The 16,784-nt window shown below is 43.6% G+C and overlaps 1 protein-coding gene across 2 annotated transcripts in view; it reads left to right on the top strand.

Moving 5' to 3' along the window:
- Nucleotides 1-11,079, top strand: part of phf14 (PHD finger protein 14) — a 105,204-nt gene extending 94,125 nt beyond the window's left edge. For both annotated transcript variants that reach the window (XM_079288493.1, XM_079288491.1), the window contains one exon: nt 10,625-11,079. In XM_079288493.1, the coding sequence (XP_079144619.1) occupies nt 10,625-10,702 (78 nt within the window). In that variant the 3' untranslated portion in view covers nt 10,703-11,079. The remainder of the gene's footprint in view (nt 1-10,624) is intronic.
- The last annotated feature ends 5,705 nt before the right edge of the window (nt 11,080-16,784 follow it).

Here is a 16,784-nt window from a genome sequence, read left to right as displayed (position 1 = left end):
TCCTCCTCCTCTCCCCGCATCACATGACAGAGACGACGCTCTGCTCCTGCCCTTTAAAACGCCACCCCCGACTCCAATGAAAAATGTGGCATTTCATTATCATATATGTATATGTTATTGCCAGAGGGCCTGCCAGTCTATGGAAAGCGAGCGGTGAAACCCTCCCCCCCTTCTCCTCTCCCTCGTTTCCCCAGAGGGAATGGATGGAGATATCCCACAATGCCAGAGACCATCAGCTCCTGCAGGTCCATCGGAGGGGGAGGGGGGGGGGGGGGGGGGGGCTTCTTGCCTCTCCACTTCACACAAAGCAAATGTCTAGAGCAGGAGCCGCTGATGCAAAACGTAGCTCCGTACCTCAAACTCTGTAGTCCACCGTTCCCTCTATCCCCTTTCTCTGAATCAGTGGAGGAGCAATGCTTTAAAACGGGCCGCAAATCTTCAAACTGCAGACAATATTAGGTATGCAGTGATAGATGTAGCTATGTTATTGTCTAAAAACAGGACTTTTGATGTGTCACTGATGTAATGGATATGATGCAGTTTGACACTTCACAAGGAGGGATTGTAAACCAACACCTTATTGTTCATGATTTTAGTATTAACCGTATTATCAATCCAGTAATTAGAGTATTTTCAGTTTGTCAAAGCTGCTCCAACCAATGTGTAGATCCATCAAGTGAAAGTAAAATGTAAATGTAAAGAGGAGATGCTTCATAAATGCACATTGATTCAACATCATATTTCACCATAAGAATTTGACATTTATACATATTTTCGTAAGTAGAAAGTTCTGTCTTTATTCCCTATATATTTTCATAGATTTATAAACTTGCTATTTTGCCATGGAAAATGAATTTTAACGATTTTAGCATAAGGCTGCGACATAACACATTTTCTATAAAGCAATATTTCTTTCGTGATAATGAATCAAATGACTGTGTGTAATGTGAAAGGGGCGCTCATCCTGACAAACCCAGCTTATAGCTCTGCACTTCCTTTTCGCACTACAGGACCTCTGAGCATCTTTTCAGCTCATTGTTTTGTTTTTTAAGCATGCAGTATTTACTGTAGTGTTTAGTCTCACAGCTCTCATCACCCTTGTGTCCATCGGCAGCAGGCCACAGCAAACGATTTCTAATAAACCCACTGGACATTACCTACACAACAGCTGGTGAACACAGTGGATCATTTAACAGCTAAAGAGACGGCTATCTTTCTCAGGAGTCTCCGGTTGGTGGAGACCCAAACAGAGCTAAAATAGAAAGAAAATTGGACTGTATCAGGGGTGGGCAGTTATTTTCCATCGGGGGCCACATCAGAAATTGATGAGGCTGTCGTGGGCCGTCAAAAACTGTAAGTCAAAGCGTAGTAAGAAGTGCATAGCAAAGTCAGAAGTGTGTTGTATAGGGCTATGCTAGTAATAGCACAGTCAGACGTGTGCTGTATAGTGCTATGCTAGTAATAGCATAGTCAGAAGTGTGCTGTATAGGGCTATGCTAGTAATAGCAGAGTCAGAAGTGTGTTGTATAGGGCTATGCGAGTAATAGCAGTCAGAAGTGTGCTGTATAGGGCTATGCGAGTAATAGCAGTCAGAAGTGTGCTGTATGGGGCTATGCTATTAATAGCAATGACAGAAGTGTGCTGTATAGGGCTATGCTAATAATAGCATAGTCAGAAGTGCGCTGTATAGGGCTATGCTAATAATAGCATAGTCAGAAGTGTGCTGTATAGGGCTATGCTAGTAATAGCATAGTCAGAAGTGTGCTGTATAGGGCTATGCTAGTAATAGCATAGTCAGAAGTGTGCTGTATAGGGCTATGCTAATAATAGCATAGTCAGAAGTGTGCTGTATAGGGCTATGCTAGTAATAGCATAGTCAGAAGTGTGCTGTATAGGACTATGCTAGTAATAGTGCACACTGGTAATGTACGTAGATGTCTTTGGGTTAATAGCTAGCTAACACAGCGATGCAATTCTACTGTTGGCCACTCTTTCTGAATTGCCATGTGATGGAATTGTGGGCTGATTATAATTTTTTTGGCAGGGTCCAAAGCTTAAAGTTGTACAGTATGTCCCGGCAGCAACAGTAGAAGAAGAACTACGTAAACAACATGGCTGTACAGCATTGAGTGAATAAAGTTACATTGTAATGTTAGAGATACACCAATAAACACAGCACTAACCCCTGTCCGAATAAACAATACAAATATGTTTTTGTGAGATTTTATTTAACAACAGCAGGACTCCAAATTAATACTAAAGTTGCTGTATGTCTGTTGGATGCGCAAATAGGGATTCGTTTGCTGACACAATTTCCCACATTTATCAGGCGATACGTCACAATGCGTTGTGTTTACAGCTTTTTCTGGCCACGAAGTCGGGGAATGCAGCTTTAAATAATGATCCCGCTCTCAAAGAGGTTTAGCTCATCTTTTAATTGCATCATAGATATTTCAGTTACAGATTAATAACGCTATGACACATGTAATGACACAGTATGTGCTCCCCAAAGAACTCTTAAGATACTCCCCAGGTAACACGTGCATTTCAAATTTGAAGCTCGTCCTCTGCATCTCCCTGACACTTTAAATTGCAGGCTGCACAGGCAATTTCTGTAGACTCACTCCATAAGCCTGACTAAAAGGGCAGATGAATGAGGAGTGGGCCCTAACGGAAGGCAATCTTAAACTGTAGTATCACTCCAAGCACAGCATTTCACTGAGATTCAAAGAAACACGAAAAACTGATGAAGATTTGGGGCTGTCTCTCTCCCCGCTTCTGCCATCCCCCTCAGAATGGGGGGGGGGGGCAGACAGACAGCAGGATAATACCAGCAACAGTGCAGCTGTGGGGCGCCAACACCCTCAGGCAGACACAGGTGTGACGGGTGGCTGAGGGGTTGCAGTGGGGAGGATAAAGTGCACATGAGAAATCCTGAGAAGGCTCTGAGTGTCCAGGGGGACCAGTGTCACCCCGCTCCCCAGGGATACACACTAAATCAGTGCGGTGGGCATGGGGAGGCACATCTCTGGCTTTATGATATAGTTAGCATGCGCTGGCCCCTCCTCCCCTCTCTTGTTTCCCATTTAAGAGCTGACTGGCCCCCCCGATAACGGATGGCGCCACAGGTAATTGGAAAATTGGCAGGCATGTCAGGGAGATTTGGTGGATGGCACGGGTGTATATGACGGCGGGGTTCATGAGGTGTCACCCCACAGCTAGATTTATATCAGCCCCATGGACTGGCACCAGAAAGTATCCGGAATTCAGGAAAAAGTAGCACATTTTTCTTCAGGTTGTTACTGCATATCAAGACGGCTCCAGAGGCACGGACAAGGTTCCTGTTGGTAAAGAGATAATATATGAGCCGTCCTTTGCATTAACCCTAAACTAAATTTACTGTTTCTACACATGCCTTAACAACTGCTGCAAGTAGCTCCACACATCCTACACTCTGATTTATTTGCAGCTCATTTTCATCTTCTGTGACAATTTAAATTCCAATCTGCATCATCAAACGATGGTTTACATCAGTGGTTCTCAACTGGTCCGGCTGCGGGACCCACCATCACCCCTTAATGACAAGCCGTGACCCAAATCGAGGAACATGTTCAACTTCTCAAATGTATTTAACGTAAAGATGGTGCAGTTTGAACCTGAGCTGAACATGTCCTCTGCAGTCGTAGTGTAGGAGCTCTCTAGTGCAGAGCACTTCTTCCTGTCAGTCCCCCTCCCACACATGTTTCACGTAAACAAGTAAAACTGCTTTGTTTGTGATGTCTGTAGATTCGACCATTTACAATGCAAAATGACCACTTGCCTTAATTCGAGCTGTGGTCTGTTGTTTGATGTCATCCGACATGTCTTCAATTCGCCTACTTAGTGTCATTTGACAGAGGTATAGTTTTCACTTTATCCTGCTGATATTAGCATTACAAGGCATAAACGCAAAATATTGTTAAGGAGTGTGAATAGACTGCATAAAAATCCCCTTCAAAATAAAAGCACAAGATTTTTATTTTTTCAGGCAAAGGCTGTGTGGGGATACTCACGAGCCCCCGGCTGACCGCTGCTGTGTTGGAGTTCTCCCCGGAGAACGAGAGGGTCGCCTCCATGCACCTATGGGTTGCGGGAGGCAAGGCTCTGACTGTGATTTGTGCTTATGCACCAAACAGCAGTTCGGAGTATCCGGCCTTCTTGGAGTCGGTGGGAGGGGTCCTAGAAAGGGCGCCGCCTACCAACTCCATCGTTTTCCTGGGGGACTTCACTGCTCACGTGGGCAATGACGGAGAAACCTGGCGGGGGGTGATTGGGAGGAACGGCTTGCCCGATCTGAACCGGAGTGGTGTCTCGTTATTGGACTTCTGTGCTAGCCACGGTTTGGCCATAATGAACACCATGTTCGAACATAAGGTGGCTCATAAGTGTACCTGGTGACCGCTAAGGTAGTTAAAAATCTCCTTGGTGGCAAGGTGCCGGGGTTGGATGAGATCCGCCCTGAGATGCTGAAGGCGCTGGACATGGTTGGGCTGTCTTGGCTGACACGCCTCTTCAATGTTGCATGGGGGTCGGGATCAGTGCCCTTGGACTGGCTGACTGGGGTGGTGGTTCCCATCTTCAAAAAGGGGGACCGTAGAGTGTGCTCGAATTACCGGGGTATCACACTACTCAGCCTCCCAGGGAAGGCTTATGCCAGGGTACTGGAAAGGAGGCTCCGACCATTTGTTGAACCTCAGATCCAAGAGGAGCAGTGCGGATTTCGTCCAGGCCATGGAACAGTGGGCCGGCTCTTTACCCTCGCAAGACTACTGGAGGGGTTCTGGGAGTTTGCCCAACCAGTCTACATGTGCTTTGTGGACTTGGAGAAGGCTTTCGACCGGGTCCCTCTGGGGTTCTTGTGGGGGGTGCTGCGGGAGTATGGGGTGCCGGACCCGTTACAACGGGCGATCCGGTCTCTGTACGACTGCAGTAGGAGCTGTGTCCGCATTCTCGGCAATAAGTCAGAAACGGTGGGTGTTGGCCTCCGCCAGGGCTTCCCTTTGTCACCGGTCCTGTACGTGCTTGGCCTGCTGCCACTGCGACCCGACCCTGGATAAACGGAAGAAAATAGATGGATGGATGGACATTTTGGGATTGAGGGTAAGGCAATAACGGCAGTTGTCAATCTACATTGTCCGCATCCATAATATTAACAGGTGTCAGATAAGAGCGAATGACAGGAATAGTCGTCCTTTTTGTTCATATACTACACTATACATAGCAGTACTATACATAGTGCAGGTGTAAACAAACAAAAGCATGATTCTAACTCAAACACGCCATCAGTCTTCTCGTTGCCTCGCCAAGATTGGTTGAATGAATTCTTTCTTTGACGAGTTAAGAATGATGAAGAGCAAAACATGGTCATAGTGGGTCAAGTGCGGAGATTCCATTGCTGACACGTGTTGTGAAAAGGAAATGAACTGGGACATAAGGAAGTGTGCAATTTCAGGATTGGTTTACATTCTTCTGGGGTTCTACAGCTTTTGGATCGGTTGCTAGAATGTTTTAACAGACCTTCATGGTTCCCAGACGAACAGACCTACCGACTTTGGTGATCGTCTGACATTTCCTCTAGCGCCACCATGAGGTTGGTGCTAAAAAGCATATGTCCTTTTTAATATGTTTTTGCATCTTTGTCGTGTCAAAGTGCGTCGCTGTGGTCTTACAGAAAGTTGTGTTTAAATTAGCAAAGACAAGACTTTGTTTTTGCTCAGCGGGCCGACAATCGGTAATGATCCTTACCTGCATGTCTGCATCCAACTAATTTGATGCAGACATTTATGTTCCCCTCGGGATGGATTGTGCTACCTTTTCATGGGTAATGACTTTGCATCCAGTGACATCATGAGGTTTTTTGTCCCATACTTTTTTGACAGCGAATGTTAGCATGCTAAAAAGAAGAGGGTGAACATGTTAAATACTAAACCTGCTAAAACATCAGCACATTAGCTTCGTCATGCTGATGTTAGCACTTATCTCAAAGAACCACTGTGGCTAAGTACAGCCTCACAGAGCCATGGAGCTATTGTTATGAAGCAGCAAAGATCATTTTCCAGGTTTAATTACAAACCAAAGAATCTTAAGACCAAATGCTTGAGAAAGTCTTTGCCCAAGAGTCTAATGATGTTGAATGAGTCTGCCAGTGAAATTCCCCCTCACAATTTGTTGTTAAAAGATGAATTCTGCTTTTTAATTGGCGAGCAGAGAGTCGGGACACGCTGCAGTGTTAAAAACTGATTCCCTGGTGATTGGCCTTGAGGGACAACAATCGCATACGGCATGGTTCCTTTTTTTATAAAGTACTTTTGAATTACCAACATTTACTGTAGGCCTGGACCAGATTGTGTCAGGATGAGTCAATCGGGACAAGTTTACAATATTTAAGAAATATGTAAGTTCATGTGAGTACACAAAGAATCCATGCGGGAGTGAAACCATTCGTGATTGACAGAAAATTAGAACCTAACAGCTAGCTGGAGGAACGTGGATTCATGAGGCGTTGTGGGCTGCAGGTCCTAACCTGGTGATCACACATTCTGGAGTGTAGATGTGTTTATTAACCTCTGGAGAGGAGATAATTGTATCTGTCAGAGTCGTTTAATCACCGCTGCAGCTCTCACCACTGTCACTTTCACTTTGTCTGTTTTACTAAATCAGCTGGCTCCTTGCTTGGCCCACTACGACTCCTGCTCTCCTCGTGTCACTTTCCTTTTAATTGGCTGTAAAACTCACGTGTACATTTGGGAACTATTTCGTTATTTGTAAAAATAAAAGACAATGTATGGAACAATGATAAAACACTGGTTTCAACTTCAGAAAGACACAGTTGAAGGTGGGCAACAACAATATTTAGTTAATAATTCATCAGTCAAATACAGTGGATCCAACACCATCAGACTGATTCTTATGAAAATGCATCAGAAGCTGCATCTTAATACTATGATCCAGTGTTTTTAAAACAGTAGATATATACAGTACGTAAAACATCTATCAGGATTGTGAAACAGAAGCTGGATAGAAGATGGTAAGGACAGGTCTTTGTAGCCATAATAACTTTTATTGAAAATCAACTACTTAACATTTATACAACTTGTTCCATTCCATTTAAGCTGTGCACTCTGAGCTAATGCTCAAGTTTCTTATGATGCTTTTATTATTTGTATTTTACCAACACTTAAAGCTATGGTCGGTAATATTTTTCAAGAACTTTTTTCCCCCACATCAACACCGGGGAGCTGGTTCGCGACGACACTTATAGTATTCCTTGCGTGCTTAAAAAGTTACAATTCTGGTTAACCAACAGTGTGCGGGTTGATTTTGCGAGTGCAACTGAAAGTGGGAAACTTATAAACCCTAGTCTCCTTTATGCAAGTCAGATGTGCCTCATACCCACCACTCTCCTACCTGACCTTCTACCTCACTACATAAATAATTAATTGGCACTGAAAGTTGGCCCTGGATGTACATTTTGAGGTGGCGTATTGGCTCTTCGCTAAGTCCTGCCACCTTGAACCAGACCAGACCAGCCAATCACAGTAAAGCATCGCACAGCTCCAACCAGGGTCCTACAGCTCCGCTTCACAGACTCTCATGCAATTGTTTCAGATTGTCTTCATTGTCAGGCTGGTTTAGTGGCTTTGGAGCTAGTCATGGTCAAACGTTGAGTAATAGTGATCCTTGTTTCCCGAAGATGTTGAAAGGAGATATACGTTTTTAACAGTGGCGGGCCGTGCATTTTATACCTGGGCCTTCACTGCTGTCCTGCAGCTGAAATACCACCTTATAACCACATTGTGGCACGACAGCTATTATTCATTTTTAAGGCTGTAACTATGTACGTCTTCGTATTAAACCGTTCGGTATGAGTCAGCGCTCGAGCATTTAGAAAATGCAAAAGCCTAAATTCAGGAAAATATAATGTTCTCAGCTGGTCTGGCTGTGGGATCCACCGACATTCCTTAATGACAAGCCGCGACCCAAAGAGAGTATCATAGGATTTTACTTTCACAACTTGAATGTTGAACGTACTGCTCTGCAGTGTCTTTCCTCCTCTCAGCACCCTCTATCATGGTGCAGCTCAACTCAGTCAGAATGCATTTTGATTGGCTGAGCTGCATCACGTGATGTGATTCACTACCCATCAGCCTCTGCTGGCTGTTAAGTTTCGTTTCACGATAGTCACGTGCTCACCCACTGACCAATCACAGGACACTCTGCAACTCGCGAGAAAGCTACACGTGGTCACTGAGCTGCACGTAATGCTGACGTAATTATAGGCCGGCTAGCAGGCGCTGACACGTCAAAGAATACGCCCCACATGTCAAACTAAAGATCTGATTGGTTGAACACGATGACAATCAACAATATCGTCCCCATGTACTTTAATCTGCACTGGCTGCAGGTGAGAGTCTGCAGGCCTCTGGCTCTGTTCTTACCGAGAGACACAGAGGTGAGATCTGATTGGCTAAAAGCTCTACTTAAAACAAGCTGCACTGGAAGCAGAGCAACTGAGGAAGATAGTAGCTGTGCAATGAGAGAATAAGATAATGGGAAAAATATGTATAGAAATTATAATACATATAATACAATATTTAAGAAAAATTATTAAATTATAAAATAGATAGCTTTGTGATTCTGTTTAGGCCAGCAGAGAAGGCCTTGCAGGCCCTGACGGCCCACCACTGTTTTTTAAACTACATAAAAGGTATTTTAGAACATCATAAACAAGCATGAGCATTTCTATGTTATGCTAGCTAAATTATATAATGGATGTCTACACATGCTGCTTTAGCTTTTTAATGATTGTAACTGTGACTAAAGACCTACCTGGTTTTACAGGAACAGTGTTGTTCCTTCACTTCATTGTCTTCTGTCTGGATCTCCAGGTGATGTGCTGGTTCACTTTTACACTGTGATCTGTAGCTTTAACTTCTATCTTGATCTTTCAAACCTGTTTTCTCTGCTAAATCATTTTAACACCTGGATACATCCTTCAAACACATATAGTATTCCTTCTATCTGCTTCTCTCTGAAATAGATTTTTAATTTTTCCAAATATTTGATATTCATTCATGGAGTACAGTGACAGTGTGGGCTCCACACTAGACAGACTTTACTACTCTCATTGTATGAACAATTTCTGTCATATGCATTGAATGTGTTGTAACTCTGTTGTGTTGTTCATTCTGTACACATGACATCTATCCCACTTCTGTCCCTCCTGATAGAGGATCCTCCTCTGTTGCTCTCCCCGAGGTCTCTTCCTCTTTTCTCTTTTACATTAAAGATGTTTTTTGGGGAGTTGTTCCTGTTCTGATGTGAGGGTCCTGGGACAGAGGATGTGTACAGATTGTACTCTGTCTGAGGAGAATTTGTGATTTTGGGCTGTACAAGATAAACTGAATTGAATTGACAGCTTGACGGGGTAGCAGAGGGTGGAGGGGGGGCGGGGCTTAGCGAAGGGTCAATAGGTTCTTTGCAGATGACGTCACACATTTGCGTGCTTACCAGCTGGAGGGCAGGTAACTGGAGGCAGGTTCAATACTGCAGCAATAATGCCTATGGTTTGCGCTGTTTACGGCTGTTCCAACCGATCAAATCTGGGAAAATACAAGATCTACTTTCAAGTCCCGAAAATAGTTGTACACAAAGGTGAGAAGTTTAACAAACTCACAGAGAAGCAGCGACAGACAGAGATCAAAAACCATCTGAAGTCTGGAGGAGCGGAGTCATTTTGCCAACTACATAGCTAGCTAAAACTGACTAAAAACACAGACCATAGTGGTGATATTGCCGGAAACATAGCCAGATACATCTGTGATATTATCATACTGTGGTTTAGTTAGCTGTCTCCAAGCAGCTAACTCGCTAGCTGAAACTGCAAAACACTAGCTCCAGAACAAACAGCCAACGGTTGACAATATCACAGATGTGGCTGGCTATTTCCAGCAATATCACCACCATGGTCTGTGTTTTTTGTCTGTTTGTCATTGTTTTTATGGAAGTTAGCGTTGCATTGGTTCCTTCGACAAAATGTTTTGTGATAAACCAACTACACCACATGAATTCACTTCATCGCCACGAAGCTAAAGGCGGACTAGTGATCAGCATGATGACATTTAGTCATCTCTCATTTACCCACTTGTTTGCAATCACCTTTTTTAGGACACAAAAAAGTTTTAAAATTCAACAGATGGGTGTTTACTAGTGTATATTACGTAGACCAAAACGTTAGAATCTCTTCAGCTTGTGTTAACCACGGACCGTATCTAACCAAAAGCCCGTCAACTTTGACACCAGGAAACCAGAAGAGCCATAATGCTGACTCAATTCCGGGTTTTATGATGCATTCCTGCAGCACTCTACTTGGACGTGATAGCTGGGGACAGTGAGCTCAGCAAGACATCCATATGTCTCTGCAGTCTGTAGTACACACCTGAGGCAGACAGCATACTTGATTTTATACCTTGGTCGTAGAGCAATGGAGGGTCAGTTTAATTCTTTCTTTCTGTTCATTGCTAACGCTGACATGTTCAAAGGTGCCATCTGTCACGTGACGGTTTGTCGTGTCCTGTGCTTCTAGGAGGAAGAGGAGGAGGAGCAGCTGGAGGAAGATGACGCTGTTAAAGAGGAAACAGCGGAGCAGGAGATTCCAAACTGAACCCGAGCGAGCGGACACGAACATACCACTGCTCTGTGGTTTCACCTCCAGTCTTTGCATTTCCGTTCAGACTATAGCACACGTAACTTTCTACTAGCCGTTCTCTCCGACGGTCTCTCTCCCCGTCTCTGTGCCTTCTGTGTGTTTATCTCACTCGAGTTGAGGGCGATGCTTATCGAAATACACATATTTGATTGGCTGAGTATCATTAAGTGAGATGATTTACAACGCATGTAATTAGTCGATTTTTACAACGGCGTCTGGGTCTATTGGTGACCCCTGCACTAAACGCTGTTGTTGCTTCTGTAATGCCAGCATGCTATCATGCTGTTTTGTTCAGTGTCAAAAAGCAAAGCCGACATAATGCCAGGTTTTATTCACCGCAGCATTGTCGAATCTGAAAACTCACAAGTTTTCACCCCCCACCTTAGAAATATGTATAGCCCCAATTACATTCTGTGTATTTATTCTATTAATTAAATATAACTGCATAGTTCCATCAGCTCAGCTCACAGTGTGACACCTAAGTCAGAAAAAGGATTTTTGCTGAACTGATAGATTTTTTTGTCAGCGTCAATCAACCCATGAAATGAAGGTGGGCACAATGAATATTATGTCCCAAGTTGTTCTGTCTCTGCTCTACCTTTGTGCAGCGGGTTTGAGGGTCATAACGTGGAGCTAACTGTTTTATTATCGTCTTTTTTAGAGGGGCATTGCAGTGAGCCTGAAGCACTATCGACAAGATGATCAATCTGGGACGGACTAAAGTTAGCACAGGAGTCCTCTGTTATATATTGAGACATGGTTTTAAATTAAATACAGATGGATTCACTTCTTTAAATGTAGCTACAGCAGTGAGACATATAGTGTAGAAACTTTGACCTAATGGCGTACACTCCGTTAGTAGGAATTCAAAAGTTATTAGATAATGGTCCGATAAAAGAGGGTTCTGTGGAAAGACTATTAAATCTTCTATTTTAATGCCATAAGAACCAGGTCGAGGGTGTGGTTAAAACAGTGAGTGGGTTTCTGTGCACTCCAGTGGCGGGCCGTGCATTTTATACCTGGGCCTTCACTGCTGTCCTGCAGCTGAAATACCACCTTATAACGTGACATGATGGCGCCACAGCTTATTTTTAAGGCTGTAACTATGTACGTCTTCGTATTAACCCGTTCGGTATGAGGCTTACAATACGTTTGAATCATACTCGAGCATTTGGAAGATACAGAAGCTTAAATTCAGGAAAACATCATGTTTTCTGCGCTCATGGAGGACAGTGGTTCTCAGTGGTTCTCAGCTGGTCTGGCTGTGGGATCCACCATCACTCCTTAATGACAAGCTGCAACCCACAGAGATCGTCTTATGAGTTTACTTTCACAACTTGAACATTGTACGTACTGCTCTGCAGTGTCTTTCCTCGTCTCAGCCCCCTGTGTCACTGTGTGTGGTGCATCTCACTCAGTCAGAATGCTAATATTTGATTGGCTGAGCTGCATCACGTGATGTGATTCACTACCCGACTAAGCCTCTGCTGTTAAGTTTTGTTTCACGATAGTCACGTGCTCGCCCACTGACCAATCACAGGACACTCTGCACCTCACTGCAGAGCTGCACCTCACTGCAGAGCTGCACATGGACACTGAGCTGCACTAATGCTGACGTCATTATAGGCCGGCTAGCAGCTCTGACACGTCAAAGAATACGCCCAACATGTCAAACTAAAGATCTGATTGGTTGAACACTATGACAATCAACAATATCGTCCCCATTCACGTAAAGTGCACATGGATGCACTTGTGAGTCTGGCCTCTGTTCTTACCTAGAGACACAGAGGTGAGATCTGATTGGATGAAAGCTCTACTTAAAACAAGCTGCACTGGAAGCAGAGCAACTGAGGAAGACAGGAGCTGTTCAATGAGATAATGGGGAAAATATTTTTATAAATTATAATACATGTAGTGTATTTAAGAAAAATTATTAAATTATAAAATAGATATAGCTTTGTGATTCTGTTCAGGCCAGCAGAGAAGGCCTTGCAGGCCCTGACGGCCCACCACTGGTACACTCTGACAGAAGCCACTCAAATCTAATAATGAGATAAACGCAGTAAGGCTATCATTATCAACATCCACATGAATATTAAATATTTATCTGTTTTAAGGACTAAACTCGATAAAGACTGATATAATTGCCTTGAGTATTTTTTTCCAGCCTAGGAACCAGGTTTTCAAATGAGTTATAATTTAGTTTAGGTTAAGGGTTTATTAATAGCAGCCCTGTCTCCTAAAAATGACATTCCCCCAAAACTAAAATGCATTCTCAATTACGTTTGACGAGAAATGTATTTTCTAGTTAGTTTGACGTATTACAAATACGTTTCTAATCAACATTATATTTGCCGTACTCTAGTCTTTATCATTTGTCTGTGAACTGCCTCGCCTCTACCCCCGGCACCCACGAGTTGTTGCCCCCGCGGCCTGTATATTTAATTTATTTTTATCCATCTAACCATAACCATAACTTCCACCAGGAAGGCACCTCCCCACCCAAACCTAACCCTTAAGAGAGTGACGGTTACTCCGGAGAGTCACGGATTTTACCCTAACCTTTTGTGGAGGTATTACAGCCGCGTAATGTTCCTTGTTGCTCGGCCCGGATGAACGCGTTTCTGACGGAGACAGGCGGCGTGTTGCGGTAGTATTCTGACCACGTAATCGGCCTCAATGCTGGGCTGCAAATTAGTGCGAAGGAGAGGCGGTGGCGAGGGAAAAAAAGGTTAAAATGTTGATTAGAAACATACTTTTGTAACATGTCAAACACAAACGTAATGAGGGAGAAAAGGGAGAAAATACATTTCTAGTCAAACGTAATTGAGAATGCATTCTAGTTTTGGGGGAATGTAATTTGTAGGAGACAGAGTTGATTAATAGACTTGAGTCAAAGATGGCTGCTACTCCATCTCCTCAGCCGGTGCCTCAAGGAATGTGAGTATTATATTGACTGGGGAGTGGATTCATTTAGGCTAACAGTGAGGAAGTATAGTATGGAAACATGGTACAGGCTGCAACACTTGAATATTTAGAGACTGTGCTATGTGAACAGCTCTCTAAGAAGTGGCATAAAGTCAGACAGTACTGCATAATGTCTCATGACATTTTTCAGTCTCAAAGTGTTTTCACGGGGCGGAAGGGTTTCCCCTTTTAATGCTGAGGACTTAAACGCCTCCAACCTTCCATTCACACAGATCACACAGTGGTACATGCTGAGCAGCGAGGAGGAATCTGTGTGCGAGGGGGAGTCCTGCATATCTTTACACCCTCACACTGTCCTCCCCTCCAGTGTGTTTCTCAGATCTTCATATTCCATCAACAGTCAGACGCGGGACGTCAACGCTCTCGCATTCTGACATTAAGGCATCGAGGGGTGTAATTCCAATTTGTTTCAAAGGAACTATTAATTTGCCCATTTCAAGGCCAGGCAGGAGGGAAGCCCTGTAAGTGTGCCCAACCGTGAAAGACATTATCGGGAGGTCTCCGATTTCTGGTGAAGAGACGTGTAGAATTGATGACGGGAGGCGTCGGTGCCTGCAGACGTTTGAGCCGGGCTCCCCGCGGTCGTGCTCCCAGCATGCCATCTGAGAGCGATGTCATTAGGCGTATGATAACAGCGATGGGCACATTAATGACAGAGTGGCCTGCTCTGCCACCCGGTGCCCCGCCAATCTTCCATTTACACCCGCAGCATACTAAACAGCTCCTGATGATGAGAACAATAAACAGAGGCGGGAGCGGTGCTTAGCAGCCAGCTCGCGCAGCAACAGAAGAAACGCTGCTCTCTTTGTTGTGCCTTGGCCTCCATGTTACATCTCACCTTCATATAACACACAATGTGTCATGATGCTGATGATGCCAGTGTAGTGCAACACACATCTGGTCGTCACAATCACAGCAGTTGTACAGATTCTGTTGTATTTAACTTACTGGAATTCTCACTTGGGTGGTGTATAATATGGTCCTCATTCTTCAACAACACTGCAAACTCAAATGGTCTTGCCTTAGCTTGTTTACATTGTACACCAGCCCGCCCACTCAGAGAGTCTAAGGCCACTTCTAATGTATCCCCCAACACATTTCCATTCCTTTAAATCTACTGTTGGTAACTTAATACTAACTAACTAATAAAAATAAAGTTTTGTGATACCTCCTCAAACTGTCACTACATCAGTAATACATGACACAGATACACCTCCTTTTAATGTTCCCAACGGTCTTTAGAAGATCCCGCCGCGCCGAAGTAAAACAACCAATCAGAGGTGAGGAGTCTCGAACCGTCAATCAGCTTGTGAATTCCGATCAAACTATGTTTGCAGAAACATATTTTAGCGTACTGTTGAGCTGTAAAACGCCCAAATATATGAAGCCCTTTGATTATTGACTACATATAGCCCTTTAATAAACATCACGAGCAATATAGTCGTGTAAGGGAAGCCTTTTATGGAAATTGATTGAACACCAAATATCTTTGTAACGACGCACCGCAGTTACTTAGACCACGGATAGTGTGTGAGATGGAGTCAAGGAGAACACAAGTTATTGTAAGTATTTGTTGTTGGACTGTGGATGCTAGGAGCCATGTGCACAGGACACAGAGCTGGTCCTTTTGTTCTCCCTGCCAACAAACAGACAACTGCAGTCAGTGACAAAGTGAATAGATTTGACTGTGGTAAATGTCTATGTGGCAGAACATTATTGTGTATATATGCAACAACTTACCTCTGCCTGTTTCCTCTTCCCAGGGTTTTCGGGCAAAATACTTCCCCGGGTGCTCGATCACCCATTTATAGTTCCGGGAAATACCAACTACAGGAAGCGGGTAGGGGGAAGTGACAATATGTGTTGCTGTGTTTATTTAGATAAATGATGGTGTTTATGATTTACTTTATTTATAGGCATTATAATTAGATGTTAATTCAGTGGTGGGCCATCAGGGCCTGCAAAGCCTGGTCTAAACAGAATCACAAAGTTATATCTATTTTATAATTTAATAATTTTTCTAAAATACACTACATGTATTGTAATTCATAAAAATATTTTCCCCATTATCTTATGTTCTCATTGCACAACTCCTGTCTTCCTCAGTTGCTCTGCTTCCAGTGCAGCTTGTTTTAAGTAGAGCTTTTATCCAATCAGATCTCACCTCTGTGTCTCTAGGTAAGAACAGAGCCAGAGGCCTGCACACTCACAATTGCATCCATTGTAGTTTAAGTGAATGGGGACGATATTGTTGATTGTCATAGTGTTCAACCAATCAGATCTTTAGTTTGACATGTTGGGCGTATTCTTTGACGTGTCAGAGCCTTCTAGCTGGCCTACAAGTACGTGATTGGTCAGTGGGCTAGCGTGACATGTTGGGCGGTGACAATCCCAAAATCTGCTGCCTCTGTGGAGCTGACATTTTCAGCCTCAAACGCATTAAAACGTATTCAAGAAATACAACTGGGGAGGCTCGACTGTCTTCACTGGCGTCCATGAATGGAGAAGGACTTCTTACTGGAACTAAAACACACGGATGTACTGAACAACCGTGAGATTAAACTCTTTATTAACAAAGAAAGGAGGATGCTCTGTCTTTAAATAGTGAACAGCAGCTCTGGTTAGTTAACTGCTTTTGTTTTTACATCTGCAGTAGCTTTAACATACTTGTTTATATATTATTATCTGTACAACTTGTTTTTATGAAGATTTTTGTTTGGTTTCATATGTGATAGGAACCATTGTTACGTCCAGTGTTGCTCTGGGGACACACAGCGGAGAGGAGACGCACTCTATCTATAGGTGTTGGCTTCATTTTTACATGAAACAAATAATAACCGTAGCTGTGTTTCAGCTGCAGGACAGCAGTGAAGGCCCAGGTATCAAATGCACGGCCCGCCACTGTGTTAATTATTATAGATACTTGTGGTGTGGGTAAAATCAGGTAAATATTTATTATACATATATGGTTAGAAATATATTTACCTGTAGATGTAATGGCTGGTCCAATTAGATGGACCAGGTGTATAAAAGGGCCTCATTTTGTTTG

This window comes from Melanostigma gelatinosum (assembly GCF_949748355.1).
Source record: "Melanostigma gelatinosum genome assembly, chromosome: 17".
Taxonomy (NCBI): domain Eukaryota; kingdom Metazoa; phylum Chordata; class Actinopteri; order Perciformes; family Zoarcidae; genus Melanostigma; species Melanostigma gelatinosum.
The sequence above is the reverse complement of the archived record's forward strand: the minus strand, read 5'-3'. Positions and strand labels throughout refer to the sequence as shown.